Source organism: Gasterosteus aculeatus, chromosome 13 (assembly GCF_964276395.1).
Source record: "Gasterosteus aculeatus chromosome 13, fGasAcu3.hap1.1, whole genome shotgun sequence".
NCBI lineage: Eukaryota > Metazoa > Chordata > Actinopteri > Perciformes > Gasterosteidae > Gasterosteus > Gasterosteus aculeatus.
This window is the reverse complement of record NC_135701.1, coordinates 2,377,755-2,395,153: the sequence shown is the minus strand read 5'-3', so window position 1 is coordinate 2,395,153 and position 17,399 is coordinate 2,377,755. Positions and strand designations below refer to the sequence as shown.

General features: G+C 45.3%; 1 protein-coding gene across 1 annotated transcript in view; it reads right to left on the bottom strand.

The window, feature by feature from the left end:
- The window catches only part of cacna1ba (calcium channel, voltage-dependent, N type, alpha 1B subunit, a), a 124,895-nt gene that overhangs the window by 51,545 nt on the left and 55,951 nt on the right, over positions 1-17,399 (bottom strand). Inside the window, exons 10-22 of the mRNA XM_078087326.1 lie at positions 12,969-13,052; positions 11,991-12,197; positions 11,319-11,431; positions 11,081-11,193; positions 10,872-11,003; positions 10,153-10,225; positions 9,968-10,085; positions 9,758-9,825; positions 8,656-8,762; positions 5,286-5,351; positions 3,137-3,172; positions 1,203-1,964; positions 122-315 (exon numbers count right to left, since the gene is read on the bottom strand). Of these exons, the coding sequence (XP_077943452.1) occupies positions 122-315; positions 1,203-1,964; positions 3,137-3,172; positions 5,286-5,351; positions 8,656-8,762; positions 9,758-9,825; positions 9,968-10,085; positions 10,153-10,225; positions 10,872-11,003; positions 11,081-11,193; positions 11,319-11,431; positions 11,991-12,197; positions 12,969-13,052 (2,073 nt within the window). The remainder of the gene's footprint in view (positions 1-121; positions 316-1,202; positions 1,965-3,136; positions 3,173-5,285; positions 5,352-8,655; positions 8,763-9,757; positions 9,826-9,967; positions 10,086-10,152; positions 10,226-10,871; positions 11,004-11,080; positions 11,194-11,318; positions 11,432-11,990; positions 12,198-12,968; positions 13,053-17,399) is intronic.

The window sequence follows — 17,399 nt, the reverse complement described above, 5'->3', positions numbered from 1 at the left end:
TCCCTGTTCCCCTGTAGCCCTCTATTCCCATACTCTTGCAAAGCGCAGATGGTCCATCAATCTAAGTTGAAAAAAAGGTCTTAAGTATCAGTGCCTCCTGTAGGCCTCTGTTGGTACTGACTTTGTATAAAGGGGGGGTCTCCAGATGGGGATGTGATAGTCACAGGAAGAATTTGAATGGAGGTTTGGCCAGTTCTTCTGACCCCCCTCTGGTGGTCTGAGTCCTCTGGTTGGTCAGGAGGCCAGCTGCACCCCTTAAAGTCCTGCTGGGGGGAGAAAGCGAAGGACTTTCCCGACAGGTCACCGAACCTGTCCCTAAAAGATATTAATATACAGTACATTCTCAAATAATATCTCATACCGATGGTCTGAGGGAGAAACAAGTTTACTTGCCAATACATTCCACGGCTCTGGAATGTATTGGCAAGTAAACTTCACAAGGCTGATGGATATGGCTTAACATTTACACACCAGAAGAGCCACAATATGATATGATTCAATTATTATTTCTGTCCTTCCTAAATGCAAGTGTACTGCAACATAATGAGGTTTTGTTCCCAAGTCAAACAGTGACTATGATGTTTCCAGTCCAAGCCACTCAACACTCAATGCTCACTTAGCAAGATGGATATCCACCTCAAGAATCCGGAAATCTGTTTTGAATTCCTATATGCAAACATTTTACTTTGCTTTATTGTTTTACTAATCCACACATAAAGGTTTAACTTAACTGTGTAAATGTGGCCACTATTGCGACTCCGCTGCCGGGTTGTAGTGTTGTGTGGCGTGGTCTCACACAAGACTACGTCCACCCTTCTGGTTGTGTGATAATAGCTACATATTGTGGCCTGTGCTCAAATGTTCACTCTCACACTTTGGAATAGTACTTTGAATGTTGAACACCATTTATGATACTCTATTCATCCCTGATCCCAGGGTAGTGCCCATTATTATTGTTTTATGTTAATACTTATTTTTGACATAATGGTCAATTGTTCTCACTTGGCACATATGTTTATGCTAGCCCTTATTAGCATTGTAGGAGCCAAGCCACCAGCACAAAGTATGACTATATCATCATTACGTTGCAATAAATGGATACAAATCTACAATGAGTGTTTCCTACTGAATTAATTTTACGGAATGTATACATTTGCATACTTAGTGAACGTGAGAAAGAATATAGTTGTTTTGATTTTCACCTGTTGTGGGTCTTCTTTCTTTCGTTGGACTCCTCTCCTTCAACTGATTCGCCCTTGGATCTTTGAATCCGATGCCTCCTCTCTCCAGGGCTTCCACTGTCTCCTTTACAATGTCGATCCCCATTCCTGTTAGATGACAATTTGTCTTTGTGGCGGGATCTTGGATCCGCCCTGTCACCACTGTTTACTGTCCCGTTGCCCGCTTTGGACTGCCGGTGCGAGTGATGCCGATGCTCTCTCGCCCTAGTGAGTCCTCCCGCTCCGCTGTGATCCACTGAGCTCTGATGGTTGTGTGTCCTGTGGGACCCTTCGCTTTTCCGCATATTTCCGAAGCTGCCTTTGGGATCCTTGGAGTTCCTGTGATGGACATGAGGGCCTCCGTCCTTACTGGTACCAGTGTTATCATTTGTAACCTGTCTTGCTCTGGCCGGGTCAGCGTCTCTCTCTCTGTGGCAGTTGTGGTTGCGAGGAACAGGGGGAGGAGGAGCAGTGGCTGTCAACCCTGCCTCTGACATGCAAGGCTTGTGATGGTGGTATTTATGGCCAGCATGGAAAGGCCCTTCACGAGGCTCGACAACGAGTGGCCGGTCAAGGTGGGTTTTCATGTCTGGCCGGGTGTGGAGGGCTGAGGACAGGCGGAGACGCTCCTCAAGCTCCAGCTCACTGTAGAGGGCCTCGCAGCTCGCCTGGTTTTGCCTCCTCAATTGTTTGGTCCTCTGCTCCCATACAGACATTGTCTTCATTGATTTCTGCTGGTCCTTACTAGAGGAGTAGAAGAAACAAACAAAATAAAAGTACTGACATTCCTATGAAATCCTTTTAAACACACTCTTCAAGTATAAGCATTTCAAATGGATACACTGGCAGGCATGAAGCATTCAGTATGTATGGTACATAATACCAGAAATACATTATAGGGTATCTCAGGGTGGCACAGCATATTTCCTACATGCTTAATGATTTACAGTACAAGCAAGGTGCAATGGAGCTTCTAAAACAGAAAATCCCAGGGTCCGTTGTCTACTGCGAAGAGCTCGTCCATGTCTAACCATAGAAACATTACCATCCTTTGACCGCATGGGTGTAATACAGTACTTTGAAATGGTTGAATGCATGCTCTTTTGATGGTGTGTGAAATAAACACTTATCTTCTCACATTGGAAGATGATATCTTACAATACCATCTCTTTATGAGATAAGTGAATCTGTCCTCAGAAGCATACCATGTGTTCATCATCTACATGTGTAACTTAGAGGGACAGCCCCTTGCTCTACCGTCTTTAGGAACTCCGGTTAAGAGGGGGATAGACATGATGGGAGTGGACCCACTGAAATCTTCCACTATTGTATGCATGACAAGAATTAATGTGGCTGTGTGTTATTCACATGGTCTTGCTTTCATGACTGAGATCATGATTAAGTATGTTTTTAAGCACGTGTTCATCATCATGGACAGGGGTCTCAAACTCGCGGCCCGCGGGCCAATTGCGGCCCTGCTGCGTGGGACAATGTTTTGATGTTCTGGTTTCCTACTGTGTGCCTGTCCAGTGAATGCGGCATGCATGTAAGTGACATGGGGGGCGGGATTGTGTGTGTGTGTGTGTGTGTGTGTGTGAGAGTGAGTGAGAGAAAGAGAGAGCTGGGAGAGAAAATAGTGGCTTTAGATGTGCGGAGAGCAGGAAGCTGAAATTCATACTTTTCCGGGCCTCTTTCGCGGCACGCACATGCCACTTACAACCTCCACCGCCCCCCTCCCCCACCCCCCGTCGATAGTTGACCGTTCCGTTCGCCGGTTGGCCCCTCAGCGCCACCCCCTCGTGGGCTGTAATGGTCTGGACCGTGTAAGGTCAAGGTGGGCTGCATCTGGCCCGCACCCAAATTGAGTTTGAGACCCCTGATCATGGACCACCTTGCTAGCATGTGATCGTGTTTACCTCAGGTACTGATGGACTGGGGTGCAGACATAACTCCTACAAACACAAAAAGGGAGCAACATACAGAGGGAGAGAGGGAACTTCAGACTAAGACTAAAACAGGTTAGCAACAAAACAAAATGAACAATGGGGAGACTAAAATACTATATGTTTAGTTTTTTTATAGCATTTGTTTCAATATTTCACTATGCATGAAGGTAACTCACCGGTAATTATCAGACAACGGCTGTTATTCAACTAACCTCAACCTTTTTTTTGTAGATTTGCTTTCTCTATCTCACAGCATGTAACCAAAGAAACAGTCCATGTACCTATTTACAGTTCACCTTAACGCCCAGTGACGTGCAGTCAGGGTAGGCAAGGTAGACACTGCCTACCCTGCCAAAATTCAAACGTATTATGTTTATTTTTAATGTCTATGCATATTGTATATGCAATATGTGTGTTATTCCAATTGTTTAGATGTAAACGATGACAAATGTAGCAGTTGCGCATAATTAAATACAAAGGAAATGGTTGAATAACCAGTGTTTTTACCGTCCATTCGGAGGACTAGCAAGAACCCCATGTTGCGCATGCACACTTCGATCCTGTAATCTTTAACATGTGTGGCAAAAAGCACAACTCTGCTGTGCCTTTGCACATAAATATGTCACGCCAGTAATCATCTACTTTATGTATCGAACATGGACCGGACCAATTAAAACCGAGATATCACAGGACATTTGTACGGTGGGAGTGCAAAACACAACGGCAAATAGGAAAATACAACGTCGTTGTGCTTACTTATTTGTCCTTGTGTTTTCCTATTTGCCGTTGTGTTTTGCAATTTAGAGCCACCATCAATAATGTTACAATCGGTTGCGAAAGGTAGCATTGCCCAAACGAACGGTGTTTCCGGTCTTTTTTTCTAGTCTTTTTTTCCGGTGATCGCCACCAAAATCCAAGTAACATTAATTCATACACGTTATGTAGAATATAGCTATCAAATTGCATGAATAAATATAAACATTTACATGTCTAATTAATACAGGAAAACTATTTGTTATTTTGAGTGTGCACTGATATGGACCGCTCAGGGAAAATGTAAACCGGTGTACAGGACATAATGGCTCATTATGTGACCATCACTCTCAAACCATTAGAATGCTTGATTTCATCCACCCGTTTTGTAATTAAGGATAAAGATGGTTGCATTCTGATGGTGGACATTAATTACTGTGTGCGAACGTGTTTGAATCGCCATGGTTACTTGGCTGGGTCATTTTCAACCTGCTTTCGTGCAACCAAGTCCAAGCTAAATTGGCCCAGGATAACGTGAATATCCCGGCTTAATCCCTTATCCTGGTTTCATGCGATAGTCCTCTGGTAATTTCATAATTTATAGTGCATAACTGTCATCACTGCACGTCACGGCGTGTCTGTATGTACTTGACATCTGCATTCCAGAGCTTCCATCTACCTAATCTGTTCCTCTCTGTTCCGCTTTTCATATATAAATGTTTTATTTTTACAAATAAAATGTGGCTGAACTCTTTATAGTCAGAGATTTGTGAGGTGTAATGTGATTACTGACTGAATGGTAAACACTTCCTTGCACGCTGGCAACAATGTCATTCATATTACAGACATTGCAGCCACATAGTAGTCATAAAGTCATTCATTAATCCATTTGGATACAGTGTGTAAGGTATTTGGTAATCTCATTGTCAGTACCTTGCTCATGATTAGTTAATTAGTGAAGATTATTTTAGGGGGGTTCTTGCACCACGGTAAAGAAGGCTGGTGATTTAATCACCAGTCCAACTACTAGTCACTCAGCATCTATTTTTGCTTTCACTTCGTGGTCTGAATAAAACAAGCCAAAGGGCAGTTATAACATACAATGCATATTAACAACCTAACAAGCTTTGTTAAATGGAGTCAAAACTGCATTTATGTATAATCAACACATATAGTGTGAACAATCATGTGTATATTCAAATCGCTGAGGTTGCCAAAAGAAGAAACATTCTCATACAGAAAGATGTGGATCACAGAGAATCAAATACCACACTCACTAACACAGACGTTTGGTAAACAATAAAAAACAAACACAGGAATGAAAATACTGAAACACACAAAGGTACACACAAAGGTAATAACTCACAAGGAGTTAATACTGCAGACAGATGAGCCGCTTGAGTGCGCGTTACCTCGACTGCGTGTTAGAAAACTGCACATGCACAAAAAAGAAAAAGGGAAGAGGATCATGAAATCAAGAAGATATAAAAAAGAAAAACAGCGCGCACTTTATCTGTGTCCTTTTGGATCACAATTCAATGTAATGGTCATCAAAACTCAGAACAGGACTGAGCCTGAACCAGAGAGAGAATGTCACAAAAAGACAATTCAATATAGTACAGTCACGCCAAAATGAGCACGAAATATACCGTCCAATGTAAGGCATGACAGAGCAAGGTAATACTAAAATCTCTGAACAAGCAAGATTGCACTTTACTCATGTTGCAATCATAACACAAACATTTCAAATGTTTGTAAAGGTAGAGCTGCTTTGGATACAACAATAGTTGTCGTGGCGAGGGCTCGGAAAATGCCTGAATGTTGAGGTTAGCATTACAGTAATGGTGCAGCCATACATTGATTATGGAAGCTAAGGTTTAATGGCCTATGCTACATGGCTCAGATTATAGCAACTTTTTGATCTTTGATATTAAAAAAAAATCTAATTGTATCTTTTCAGTGGCAAAAAATCCTACTCTTATGCCTTAAATGTCATTGTGGTAGCGGGCGTGGTTTGCAGGCGGCTGCAGAGGGGACGGAGAAGGGAGTGGTTCGGGGAACGGTGCCAGGAGGAGGCATAATTGGCCTCAGGTGTGTTCAGTGTGTGTGTTTGTCCTGCTGCTAAGTAGGAGAGATCCGGCGACGGCGAGAGAGTGCTGAGCAGACGAGGAAGCCGGAGCCGATTGCGTTATATTTGTTGTAAACGACTGAATAAAATCATACATAATGGACCCAACTGCTGCGTGCTTGTCATTCCTAGACCCCCCCCGTAGAACGAACGAACGACGCCAGCTGGGGACGCGGGCCCACCGGCTTGTGGCGCTTGGCCGGATGATCGGAGAGCTGGCGGCCATCCAGAGGGAGCAGCTGGAGGCGAACCGGCAGTTCCTAGGGGCGCTCCAGACCCAGGGGGGGAGACAGGCCCGGGCGCTGGAACAGCTAAGGGCGCAGCCCGCTGCGTTCACCGGGCTCACGCTCCAGCGAATGACGACGGGGGACGACGTCCAGGCGTTCCTGGAGGCCTTCGAGACGTCGGCGGAGGCGTGCGGCTGGCCAGCGGGAGTGGCCGGTCCGGCTTTTGCCTCTCCTGGCTGGGGAGGCGCAGATCGCGGCCATGGGGCTGCTACCGGCGGCGCGCGTGACTACGCTAGCATTAAAAGGGCCGTAGTGGACAGAATGGGGCTTTCACCAGAGGACCACCGCCGGCGATTCCGCAAGCCCAGGCTGGGACCAAGGGACCGCCCGTTCGCGTACGCCCAGCGGCTAAAAGACGCCGCCACGAGGTGGCTGCAGCCGGATGGCGCTGGAGGAGTCCGAGGGGTGATGGCGCAGGTGGTGCTGGAGCAGTTCGGGGAGGGGCTCCCGGCACGGACGGCGGAGTGGATCCGGTACCACCGTCTGACGACCCTTGAGGCGGCCGTCACCCTGGCGGAGGACCACCTGGCGGTGCATCCCAGCGGGCAGGGGGACCGGGAGAGGAGCTGCACCACGGGGGGAGGAGCTGCGCCACCGCGAACGGAGGAGCGACCCAGGCCGGCTCTGCAGCAGGCGCCCTGTACCCCGGCCCGCGACCCACCGGCCCCGGGGGACCCAGGCACCCTTCCCAACTCACAGAGAGGTTCTCAAGCGCCGGGGCAGGAGTGTTGGAGGTGCGGGCGGCTCGGTCACCTCCGGAGAGAGTGCCCGCTGAGGGAGGTGGGACAGGTGATCCGAGTGGCTGGCGTTCCGGCACCCTCCCCCGGTCCGGGAGCGACGTACCGCGTTCCGGTAAGAATCCAGGGGGGTACACACCAGGCGATGGTGGACGCAGTCTATGTTTCACCAGAGCCTGGTTCGGCCGGGGGCATTGGTGGAGGCAGACCGGGTGAGAATACGGTTTGTGCATGGGGATGTTCACGAGTATCCTGTGGTATCGGTGGAAATTAGACATGCAGGGAAAAAGCATAGAATGAAGGTTGCGGTTAGCTCCCGCCTGACGCACCCCGTCATTTTGGGTACAGATTGGCCGGGGTTTGATAAACTAATGGGGGAGGGGGTGCGTTCACGGCCGACAGGATTATGCGAGATGTGTGCTGTGCTCAGCGGTGACGCGGGGTCGTCCGACACTGCAGACGGGGAGAGGGAACCCGCGGAGCCTCCCGTAGAGACTCCGCCGGTTCCCATGTTTCGCTCCATGGAAGATTTTCCACTCAAACAGTCTTGTGACGATACCCTACGCTCAGCCTACGACCAAGTGATATGTATTGATGGTCACCTGGTGCGCCCTGACGCAGCGCAGTCATTTCCACACTTTTCATTGATTAGGGACAGACTAGAGTGAGTCGTGACACTTGGACGGGGCAGGAAAACCCTCAGTTGCTGGTGCCGAAAAGCCGGCGGGAAATTATTTTCCAGGCGGCTCACTATAACCCGATGGCTGGTTACATGGGATACAAAAAAATACGGGTACGGGTTGTTTCAGCGCCTCATGGATCGGGTGCTGCGTCCGCACGCTGCATATGCCGCCGCCTACCTGGACGATGTCATTATCCACAGCACCACCTGGGAAGAGCATGTGCAGCAGGTGGGCGCAGTGCTGGAGGCGCTGGAACGGGCGTGGCTCACCGCCAACCCAGGGAAGTGTGCAGTTGGACGGGTGGAGGTACGGTATTTGGGGGGCGGGCAGGTGCGCCCTCAGGTGGACAAGATGGTGGCCATCGCGGCCTGCCCGCAGCCCAAGACAAAAAAAGAGGTGAGGCGGTTCTTGGGGCTGGCGAGGTATTACAGGCGGTTCATCCCCGGTTTCGCGGACCTCACCAGCCCCTTGACCGACCTGACCCGGAAAGTTGCGTCAGATCCGGTCCAGTGGTCGGAGCAGTGCCAGCAGGCGTTAGAGAAGGTAAAGCAGGCTCTCTGTGGGGAACCACTCCTTCATACTCCTAACCAACAAACCTTCCTCCATAAAAGGTTTCCAAAGGTGTTCAAAAGATCATATTTTTGTGTTATTTTCCAGGTTATCCTTGTTTTAGTTTTTCTTATTTCATAACATAGTCATAGATGCTCAAACACAAGCCCTTACTTATTCTCATACAGACACATACAGTAAACACTCCAAGGAAGGATTTATTATACAAATATTATGCAGAATATGAGCGTCCTGCGGTGTGTATTTGCACCACACAGAAATCGTCTTTAGCATTGGCAGTAGAACATGTGCTGAATGGAGAGACATAGAACATTGGTAGAGGTTGACTTACGCTGCGATGGAGATGTTAGTGGCTGACGTGGGGCTGGCCTCTGTTACCTCCTTAGCCTTCTGGAGGGCAAGCTTCTTATTGATGGCCTCCTCCTGCTCTTCTTCATCCTTAAGAGTATGTGGAAAAAGAAACACACATACACCCACACACAAATACATAGGATGTGAAGACCACGGAGACCTTCATCTGAGTAGCTGAGTTTTTAAACAGGCTTGTGTTATGGAGAGGTCGTCATTTCTTCTTCTACATTGCATTATCATTTTAAATTGAGTATAATGTTCATTTCTAAAACGGTGAAAGTCTACTTGTTTCATATTTTATATTTAGAGGAACTGAAAATAATCAGCGAGTGAAAACAGCATTTCTGTTAATGACGACAAACTGATGCTGTTAGGCTGGAAATGTACATTATACTGAATTATTAGAATCATCATAAGAGGTAATTCCAGAGGGTTTGCCTTTACCAGCATCCTGTCCTTATTTGTTTTTGCTGAGACTTTTATTTGTCTTAAAAGCCATTTTACAGATCACTTTATTAACCACTATTTACAAGGTTCTTTAACTGGACAAGACGCGTAAATATATTTGCAGGTGGATCAATTCATACAAATGGAACCACTTCTTAAGGAGTTTAAAAACAAAAGGATTAACATGAAAATCTTACCAGTTCATTAAGTTATTATTATTAGTTATTGACCTGGCATCTTCCGTGTTACCAAACCAGTTTAGCAGAGGTACCCTCAGGAGTTTTGTGTATTTTATTTGGGGGGTTTTTAAGCAAGTGCTAACAGACAATAGAAAATACTTTTTCTGAAGCTGTTGTGTACTGTACTGTAATAATCCCAAATAAGGAAGAAATAAAAAACAAGGTACCAAAGAAAGCAGCCTGATGTTAATGCTTCGACAGACTCAAATTATGCATGTGTTTAATTTTGGGATGAAAATGCTGTTTTGAATAAGATTGTTAGGATTGCATTGCAGAGTTCATTTTAACAAATTAGTGAATAAAGTTGTACTGATGGATGCGATGAGGCTCTATCACCTCCTGAAATACGCTATAAAACCTAAAAAAAGTGTCTCAATCTACAAAGAAATACTGCACCTTAGTAAGCTCTTGTGCATTTGCAAGGTTATCGACAGCAATTGCCAAGAATACGTTGAGCAGTGTGTCTGGTTATTTGTGGTCTAAGGAAAAGAGCGGATACTGTATTTGATAAAGACAATGCAGCTGTTTTTCAAATCAATGATACTTCCTTTTATGGGGTGTCAAGGCTGTGTTTCAGCCACAAAGGTGACAGTGAGAGCAGGATACAGTTTCCGAAGAGAGTGAGAACAATAAAATAGATGGAGGAGAACATTCCCCTTTGAACTCCTCCTTGGGATTCGATCCCATGGTACATGACTGCATTCCAGTCCTCCCCAGTTAGGATCTGCAAGGGAGACACAGGCTCAGGTACTGTACAAACAGACAAACAGAATAATGGAGTTGACCTTTACCTGGAACACAGTGAGAATCGCTGCTGGGAATGTGTCGAAGTTTGTTGTCGGCGTTTCGTCTTCAAAATTAAATCTGCAGAGAGAAATTGCATGTAATTAAGCTTTGAAGCCACAAGCAGGCACAGTCCATCCTGCACCTGCTTGATGATGGAGCAGTTTAGCCTTCTACATTAGGCTGCACAATAGTACATGTCAATTAAATCTGGGCCGTCTGTGTGACCTCATGAGTAATCACGAGTGTTTATATTTCCAAAATAGATGAGCTATGCTGTTTAACCATGACATTTCTTTTTTTTTTACCGGGACCTAATTACATTACACCATGTAATGATTTCATTTCTAAAATACCATTGCCATTTGTTTTTTGTTTTCTTATACACACATTTTCAACAAACATGTATAAATGATTTGATAGCGGCGAGTGTCAGCAAAAATCTTTGCCCTCGTGAGAGGCCGGTGGTTGCCGGGCTACGGTGGTAAGCGCCACTAGTCTAGCTCGTGGATCATTTGCATCATGTGTATGCTACCACGGTAGCAAGCCTGAAAAAGGACTGATCTCAGGATCACACCGAAACTTATAGACCTTGGATGTCACCAGAGATCACAAGTTACTTTGTTGATATAAAATACTCGACTTGCACGTTTGTGAGACGGAATATATCCAGTGTGAAACACTGCCTCTGATGGTCAGGAAGGATCAAATAGAAGAAGTTACTCACTGGCCACCAAACAGCTGCATGCCCAGAAGTGCAAAGACAACAATGAAGAGGAAGAGGAGGAACAGCAGGCTGATGATAGACTTCATTGAGTTGAGGAGGGATACCACCAGATTCCTCAAAGAGTTCCAGTACCTAAAATACATGAATATATACACCAATGTTCCTGCATCTTCCATGTCCCACACAGGCAGACAATTCTGAGGACTCACTTTGTCACTTTAAAAATCCTGAGCAGCCGCAGAGCCCGCAGCACACTGATCCCAAATGACGCCCCGGGTTTGATGGCAGCCCAGATCACCTCAAAAATACTGCCAATGATCACCTGCAAGCAGTTATTATTTCAAAACTATTTAGACCATAATCACAGGCATTTTTCTGAAACATTTCAATTACTCTACACATGCTCACTCTCTAGGGATTCATCAAACTCAGAGAAGGCCAACTCACCCCAAAGTCAAAACAGTTGAACGATGAGTGGAAGTAGTTCTGGGGTCCGAGGCCATACATTTTTATGAACATCTCAGCCAGAAACAGGCCAAGAAAGGCAAACTCTGCTAGGTCTGTCCAGGGAAAATAAGGACACACAGATCAATGCCCCACGAGTTTATTGTTTAAGGAAATAATGCTGCCTACTACCATGATGCAGTCTGTGAGTCTATGCTGTGAAATGTATGATAGTACTCGTGTGATGTATGTTTGCCCATCTTGTCTCTGCTGTCCCAAAGAGTGTTCTACCTGCCTATGCAGATTATTTCTGTTACAATTACATGAAGTAAAAATCAACAAGGGATTGATCAAAAGCTCCCATCTTAAGTTACACTGACATTTATTTCAAATCTAAACTTTTCAACAAGTGGATGGTGAAATAAAGTACTGTACGCACTTGATCCAGTTGTTTGGTACCTCAAGCACCATCGTTGTACTGAACTCCCAACCAGACCAAAGCTCATGCAGTCGTGCACTTATGCTTAAATTGGTTTAAGACCCGGGTATCTGTTCTTTCCCGTTTTTTGGTGCAATAAATACCTTACATGTGTATAATTAGTAACCAAATATTGGTATCTGGGAATATCGGGCTATGGAGCAATCAGTCACTGTGAATAAACTGCTGGAACTCACAGAGTGCAAAGGTGAGCCACTCGGGCTGGTCATAGTGGACAATGGCTACACACAACGTGTTGAGGCCAACCAGACATAGCACAGTCCAGTAGAAGCTCTGGGACTTGACCAGATGGCGGATGGTGAAGCGTATCCTCTTTTCTTTCCTTCTAAAGTAAGAGGAGCTCTCGTTCTTACACTTCAAGCTGGCTCGGGCGAACGGCGACCCTGGGGGGGCAGTTGGAGCAAAACATACACAATGTAATAAAGTTACCAAGTCTTAAAGTAGACCTACTAGAATGATATTGTTATTGTTATGATATTGAATGATTATGTGACAAGTAACAAATCAAAAAAAAAGCCATGGGTTAAAAATGTAAGTCACTTTGGATAAAAGCGTCAGCTAAATGGCATGTAATGTAATGTAAATCTTTTTACATTCAGTGCAGTGTCACACTGTCTTCACCACTTTCCTTTAGCTTGAGCTACGTTAAACCTTCTGGAACTTAAATTAAGCAAATTAAGAAAGCATATTCTATTACCCATGGTTTCAATATCATTTTTATAGAGAACATCAAATGGAGATAATTTATCATTCTAACTTCATCTTAGAGAGGTCCTGCAATAATGCAGCAAAAACAAATCTGAGGGATTTAAGAGAGAGAGAGAGACTCTTATACAATTATACATTGCTGGATAATGGGGTGTCTTGAGGCAATTTTAAAACAATTTAATAGAGGAAAGAAAAATCACTCTCCAGCTATGTTTCATAATCACAGTGAAAAGTGTTTGGAGAATGGTAGCATGGAGGTTGACGGAGAACTCTGAATGTAGTGTCATAAGATATTCTTAATGTTGCCTATTTATCTCTTTTGCTAAAGCTATTTGCAGGGACGCATACACCAAATTGCCAACTGTGTGACCTCTCTGTTTGACTGGTCTTTAAAGTGCAGGGCCAAGACATTGAGAAGGTTCACAGGTTAGAGATGTTGTACTCACCAACGGATGAGATGTCAGTGAAGTGGTCTTCGCCTTCCTCTGCATTGATGAGGTCATTCTTACTCTTCTTGGTCCTTTTCAGCACTGTGAGTACAATACAGAATAAAATGATCTCACAATTCACAATGCAGATGATCTGAATAAACTATTTTCTTGAAGTTTAATATGGAGTACTCCTTTCTTAACAAGTCCTCTTATATTCGGAACGCATTTGAAATAACTATTTGTTATTAATTAATTGATTCATTTTTCTTCAGGCTTTGAAACAACTTAATGTATCATGCACATATAAGAGAGTTTTGTTAATTGAATTGTAAAAAAAAAAAAAAAAGAATATTCATGTTGACTTTATCCTTTCTTGTTAAAATATGATATTCCAGTTCTCAAAACAAAATGCGGAGGAAGAGGAAATCACAATAAAAAGATGCTCCAGTGAAGTAGAGAGAGTCTGAAAGATTTTCCAAACGTATAAGCAGTCCTGTAGTGGTAAAATTAGAGGTGGGTAAACTCTGAATTTTGTGATCATACAGACCCCAGACAGAACACAGAGGAGCCATGAACCATGAGCCATGGCTCCTCTGTGGTTCTCTCTCTATTCGACCTGGTGTTTCTCCTCTCCCTGTGCTCTCTGCATCATTGCCTGTCCTATCACTCCCTAAAAAAATATGTTGAATTTAAGAGTTAACCGGTTAAGCAGCCTGTCAATTACACTGACAACATTACATTACAGGTCATTTTAGCAGACGCTTTTATCCAAAGCGACTTACATTACACTTTAAACCCATGGCTTTTCACATTTTGCCTGGGGAGCAATTAGGGGTTAGGTGTCTTGCTCAGGGACATTTCGACATGGAACATGGGGCAGCCTGGAATCGAACCACCAACCTTGTGGTTCCCAGCACCCATCTCTAACCCCTGCGCCACGACGACCCCACATAAGTTAAAGGAACACTCATGTACTACCTACGTCATCATAAATAGCCTACAGCATGTTTTTTTCACATTGAGAACTGACTTGTTTTCTAATCTACGCGTCACCAGGCGTTTTTCTTGTCCTTTTACCGTGCACGACCAGCGAACACAGAGCGCGCGACTAATAACCCCACGTCGGTTGTTCCGCCCGCAACGACGACTACACCCCCCCCCCACCGTCGGACCTTCTCGACCGGTCCGCAAAATATTGTCTGACATGAAACCGGTCCGTGAGGTAAGAAAGGTTGGGGACCACTGGGCTGATCCAACGTGTGTGTGTTTACACACCTCCTGGATCCTGATTGGTCGCTGCTGCACCCGCAAGGCACTGATTGGATGCTCACAGACCGTAATACAGCGCAGATGAACGTGATTCAGACTATGGCGTTTATATGTTCAACAATAGGAAACGTAGTCTTAGCTGTTTTAAAATTACACCAAGTTTATTTCGGAGTTTATTTTCGAAATACAAGGCGCAGGGAACGTTGAGGTGCGTAAACGCCACTTATAGGTGCGTAAACGCTATATATAGGTGCGTAAATGCTATTTCCAAAATTCAAGAGGTGCGTAAACGGCGTTTACCCTCCACTACAGCCCTGCGTATAAGCATACCGCATCTCAGTTTCATTTAATGTAGTTATACTCAGGGGTGCACATAACTGGTACGCAAGTACGCATGCGCAACGAAAATCAACAATGCGTAATGCCACTTGTGTTACTTCGCGCCTTTGCATACTTGACCGATCATCTCATCAAATCAAATGTTGCTTGTCAACTACTGTCAGAGATGTCAAAAAAGCAACAGACCTTAAGCAGCTTCTTTGCCGTTTCGCCACGTGAAGGGGGCGCACGGATCATGCAGAGCATTGTTGTTTAGATTTAGATTTAACATTTAGATATAATATTTAACATTTACATTTAGATTTAACATTTAGATGTACATTTAACATTTAGATTGACATTTAACATTTACATTAAGATTTAACATTTATATTATCTAACAACTTTGTGTTACTGCCTGTGAGGATGTCACAACCGAGGGAATCCTGGAATTAAGAGGCAGGCAAGCGAGACTTGGTCCAGGAAAAAAAATATGTTTATTTGTAAAAAGTCAGGAAGTTTCCGTATACAGGTCTGATTAAAACAGATAAACAACCAAACGGAAGAAACTTAACATCACCTCATCTGACATCAGCCCTCAGCTACACATGTTCCACCCTTCCTCCCCCCAACCGTCAATGTCCTCCACCTTTATAGCGCCGTCAATCAATGTGCACAGGTGACACTCATTATGACAATCCACCCGATGATGTCACTGCTGACATCAGCCCCTGCACAAACACTAGGCCTCACTGCCTGCCCCCTCTAGCCTCCAGCACACCTGCAGAGCATGGCAAGCACTCAACCACACACCATCATGGGGACAAAGGTGAGTTGTCACCCACTTTGTCACACATCCCCCCCCTTACAATGTCACTCCTCAGAGTCACGAGACAAAAAGTCAGCGACGACATTCTGGGGTCCCGGTCTGTACTGGATCTGAAAACGATAAGGCTGGAGAGACAAGTACCATCTGGTAATTCGGGCATTAGTGTCTTTCATTTTATGAATCCATTGCAATGCACGATGGTCCGACTCAAGAACAAACTCTTTGCCAATGAGGTAGTACCTCAACGTGTCCAATGCCCATTTAATGGCAAGGGCTTCCTTTTCCACTGTTGAGTACCTCATTTCCCTGGGGAAGAGTTTCCGGCTGATGTACTGCACGGGCAACTGGTTTCCGTCCTTCTCTTGCAATAACACGGCACCGAGACCTACTCCAGAAGCATCTGTCTGAACAGTAAAGGGAAGAGTGTAATCTGGGCACTGCAAAACCGGTTCTTTACACACACAGTCTTTCAAGTCCTTGAAAGCCTTCTTAGTTTCCTGATTCCATTTAACCTTTATTGGGCTAGATTTGCGAGTCATGTCAGTGAGTACTGCAGATCGTGACGAAAAGTTTGGGATGAGTCTGCGATACCAACCTACTAACCCCAAGAACGATCGCAGCCTCCTCTTGGTGTTGGGCGGTTGAGAGGCCGCAATCGCCTCAACCTTTCCTACCTGAGGACGGATGGCCCCCCCTCCAATCACATAACCAAGGTACTGGACCTCCGGCTTAGCAATGTGACACTTCTTGGCATTGATGACCAAACCAGCTCCGTGGATGCGTCTGCAGACATCGGCAAGATGTTGTACATGTTCCTCCCATGTCCGGCTGAAGATAACAATATCATCAATGTAAGCTGCTGCACAGTCCTCGGCTCCTCTCAGCACTTCATCAACCAATCTTTGGAATGTTGCTGGTGCGCCATGTAAACCGAAGGGCATCATTCTGAATCTGAACAGGCCGCTGGGAACCCTGAATGTTGTCAAGTCCTTTGATGACTCCGATAAGGGCACTTGCCAGTACCCTTTACACAGATCAAGGGTGGTTAGGAAATTCGCATTCCCCAACCGCTCAATCAGTTCATCAACCCTTGGCATTGGATAGGAATCAAAGGCAGACACAGCATTTAACTTTGAGAAGTTAACACAGAATCTCAGCTTCGAATCATCTTTCTTTGGCACCAAAACCACCGGGCTACACCACTCACTCCGTGAAGGCTCGATGATTCCTGTAGCCAGCATCTCCTCCACCTCCTGCTTTAATCCTGGGACCAGTCTGGCTGGAATGCGGCAGGTGGTGTCCCTGATTGGCCGCTGCGCTGGTGAATGCAGATGAATGTGATGCTCGATGAGATTTGTACAACCTGGCTTTAGACTAAAGAGATCTTTATGCATGAAGGCCTGTAGTTTCCTGCGTTTCCCTGGCTCCAGATGACTCAGATCTGGAAACACTGGAGTCTCCATTGACGTGGGAAAATACTGCTCCTGAAGTTCTTCCTCATCCACAACTGTGCGTGCCCACATGATTAACGACTGCTCCGATTGGTCTACCCACTCTTTTAGAAGGTTCACATGGAAGACTTGATTCTTTTTCCGACGATCTGGTAAAAAGAGTTCATACGTGACAGGGCCAGTTTTTTTTGTTATCTTGTATGGCCCCTGCCACTTAGCCAAGAGACCACTGTCTGATGTTGGTAGCAATAACAGAACTTTCTGGCCCTCCTGGAAAATTCTTCTCTTAGATGCCTTATCATAACTCCTCTTCTGACGCTGCTGTGCCTCCGCCAGATGACCATTGGCAAGCTCCTGAAATTGGTTCAGTTTGTCTCTCATTTTCAGGACATACGAGAGCTCACTGCACTGCTGTTGTGGCATTGGACCCTCCCAAGCATCCTTCAAGACATCCATAGGACCCCTCACTGGATGTCCATATAGCAGCTGGAAAGGTGAAAACCCTGTAGAGGCTTGTGGAACCTCTCTGTATGCAAACAGCACGAATGGCAGCCATCGGTCCCAATCTGACCCGGAGTC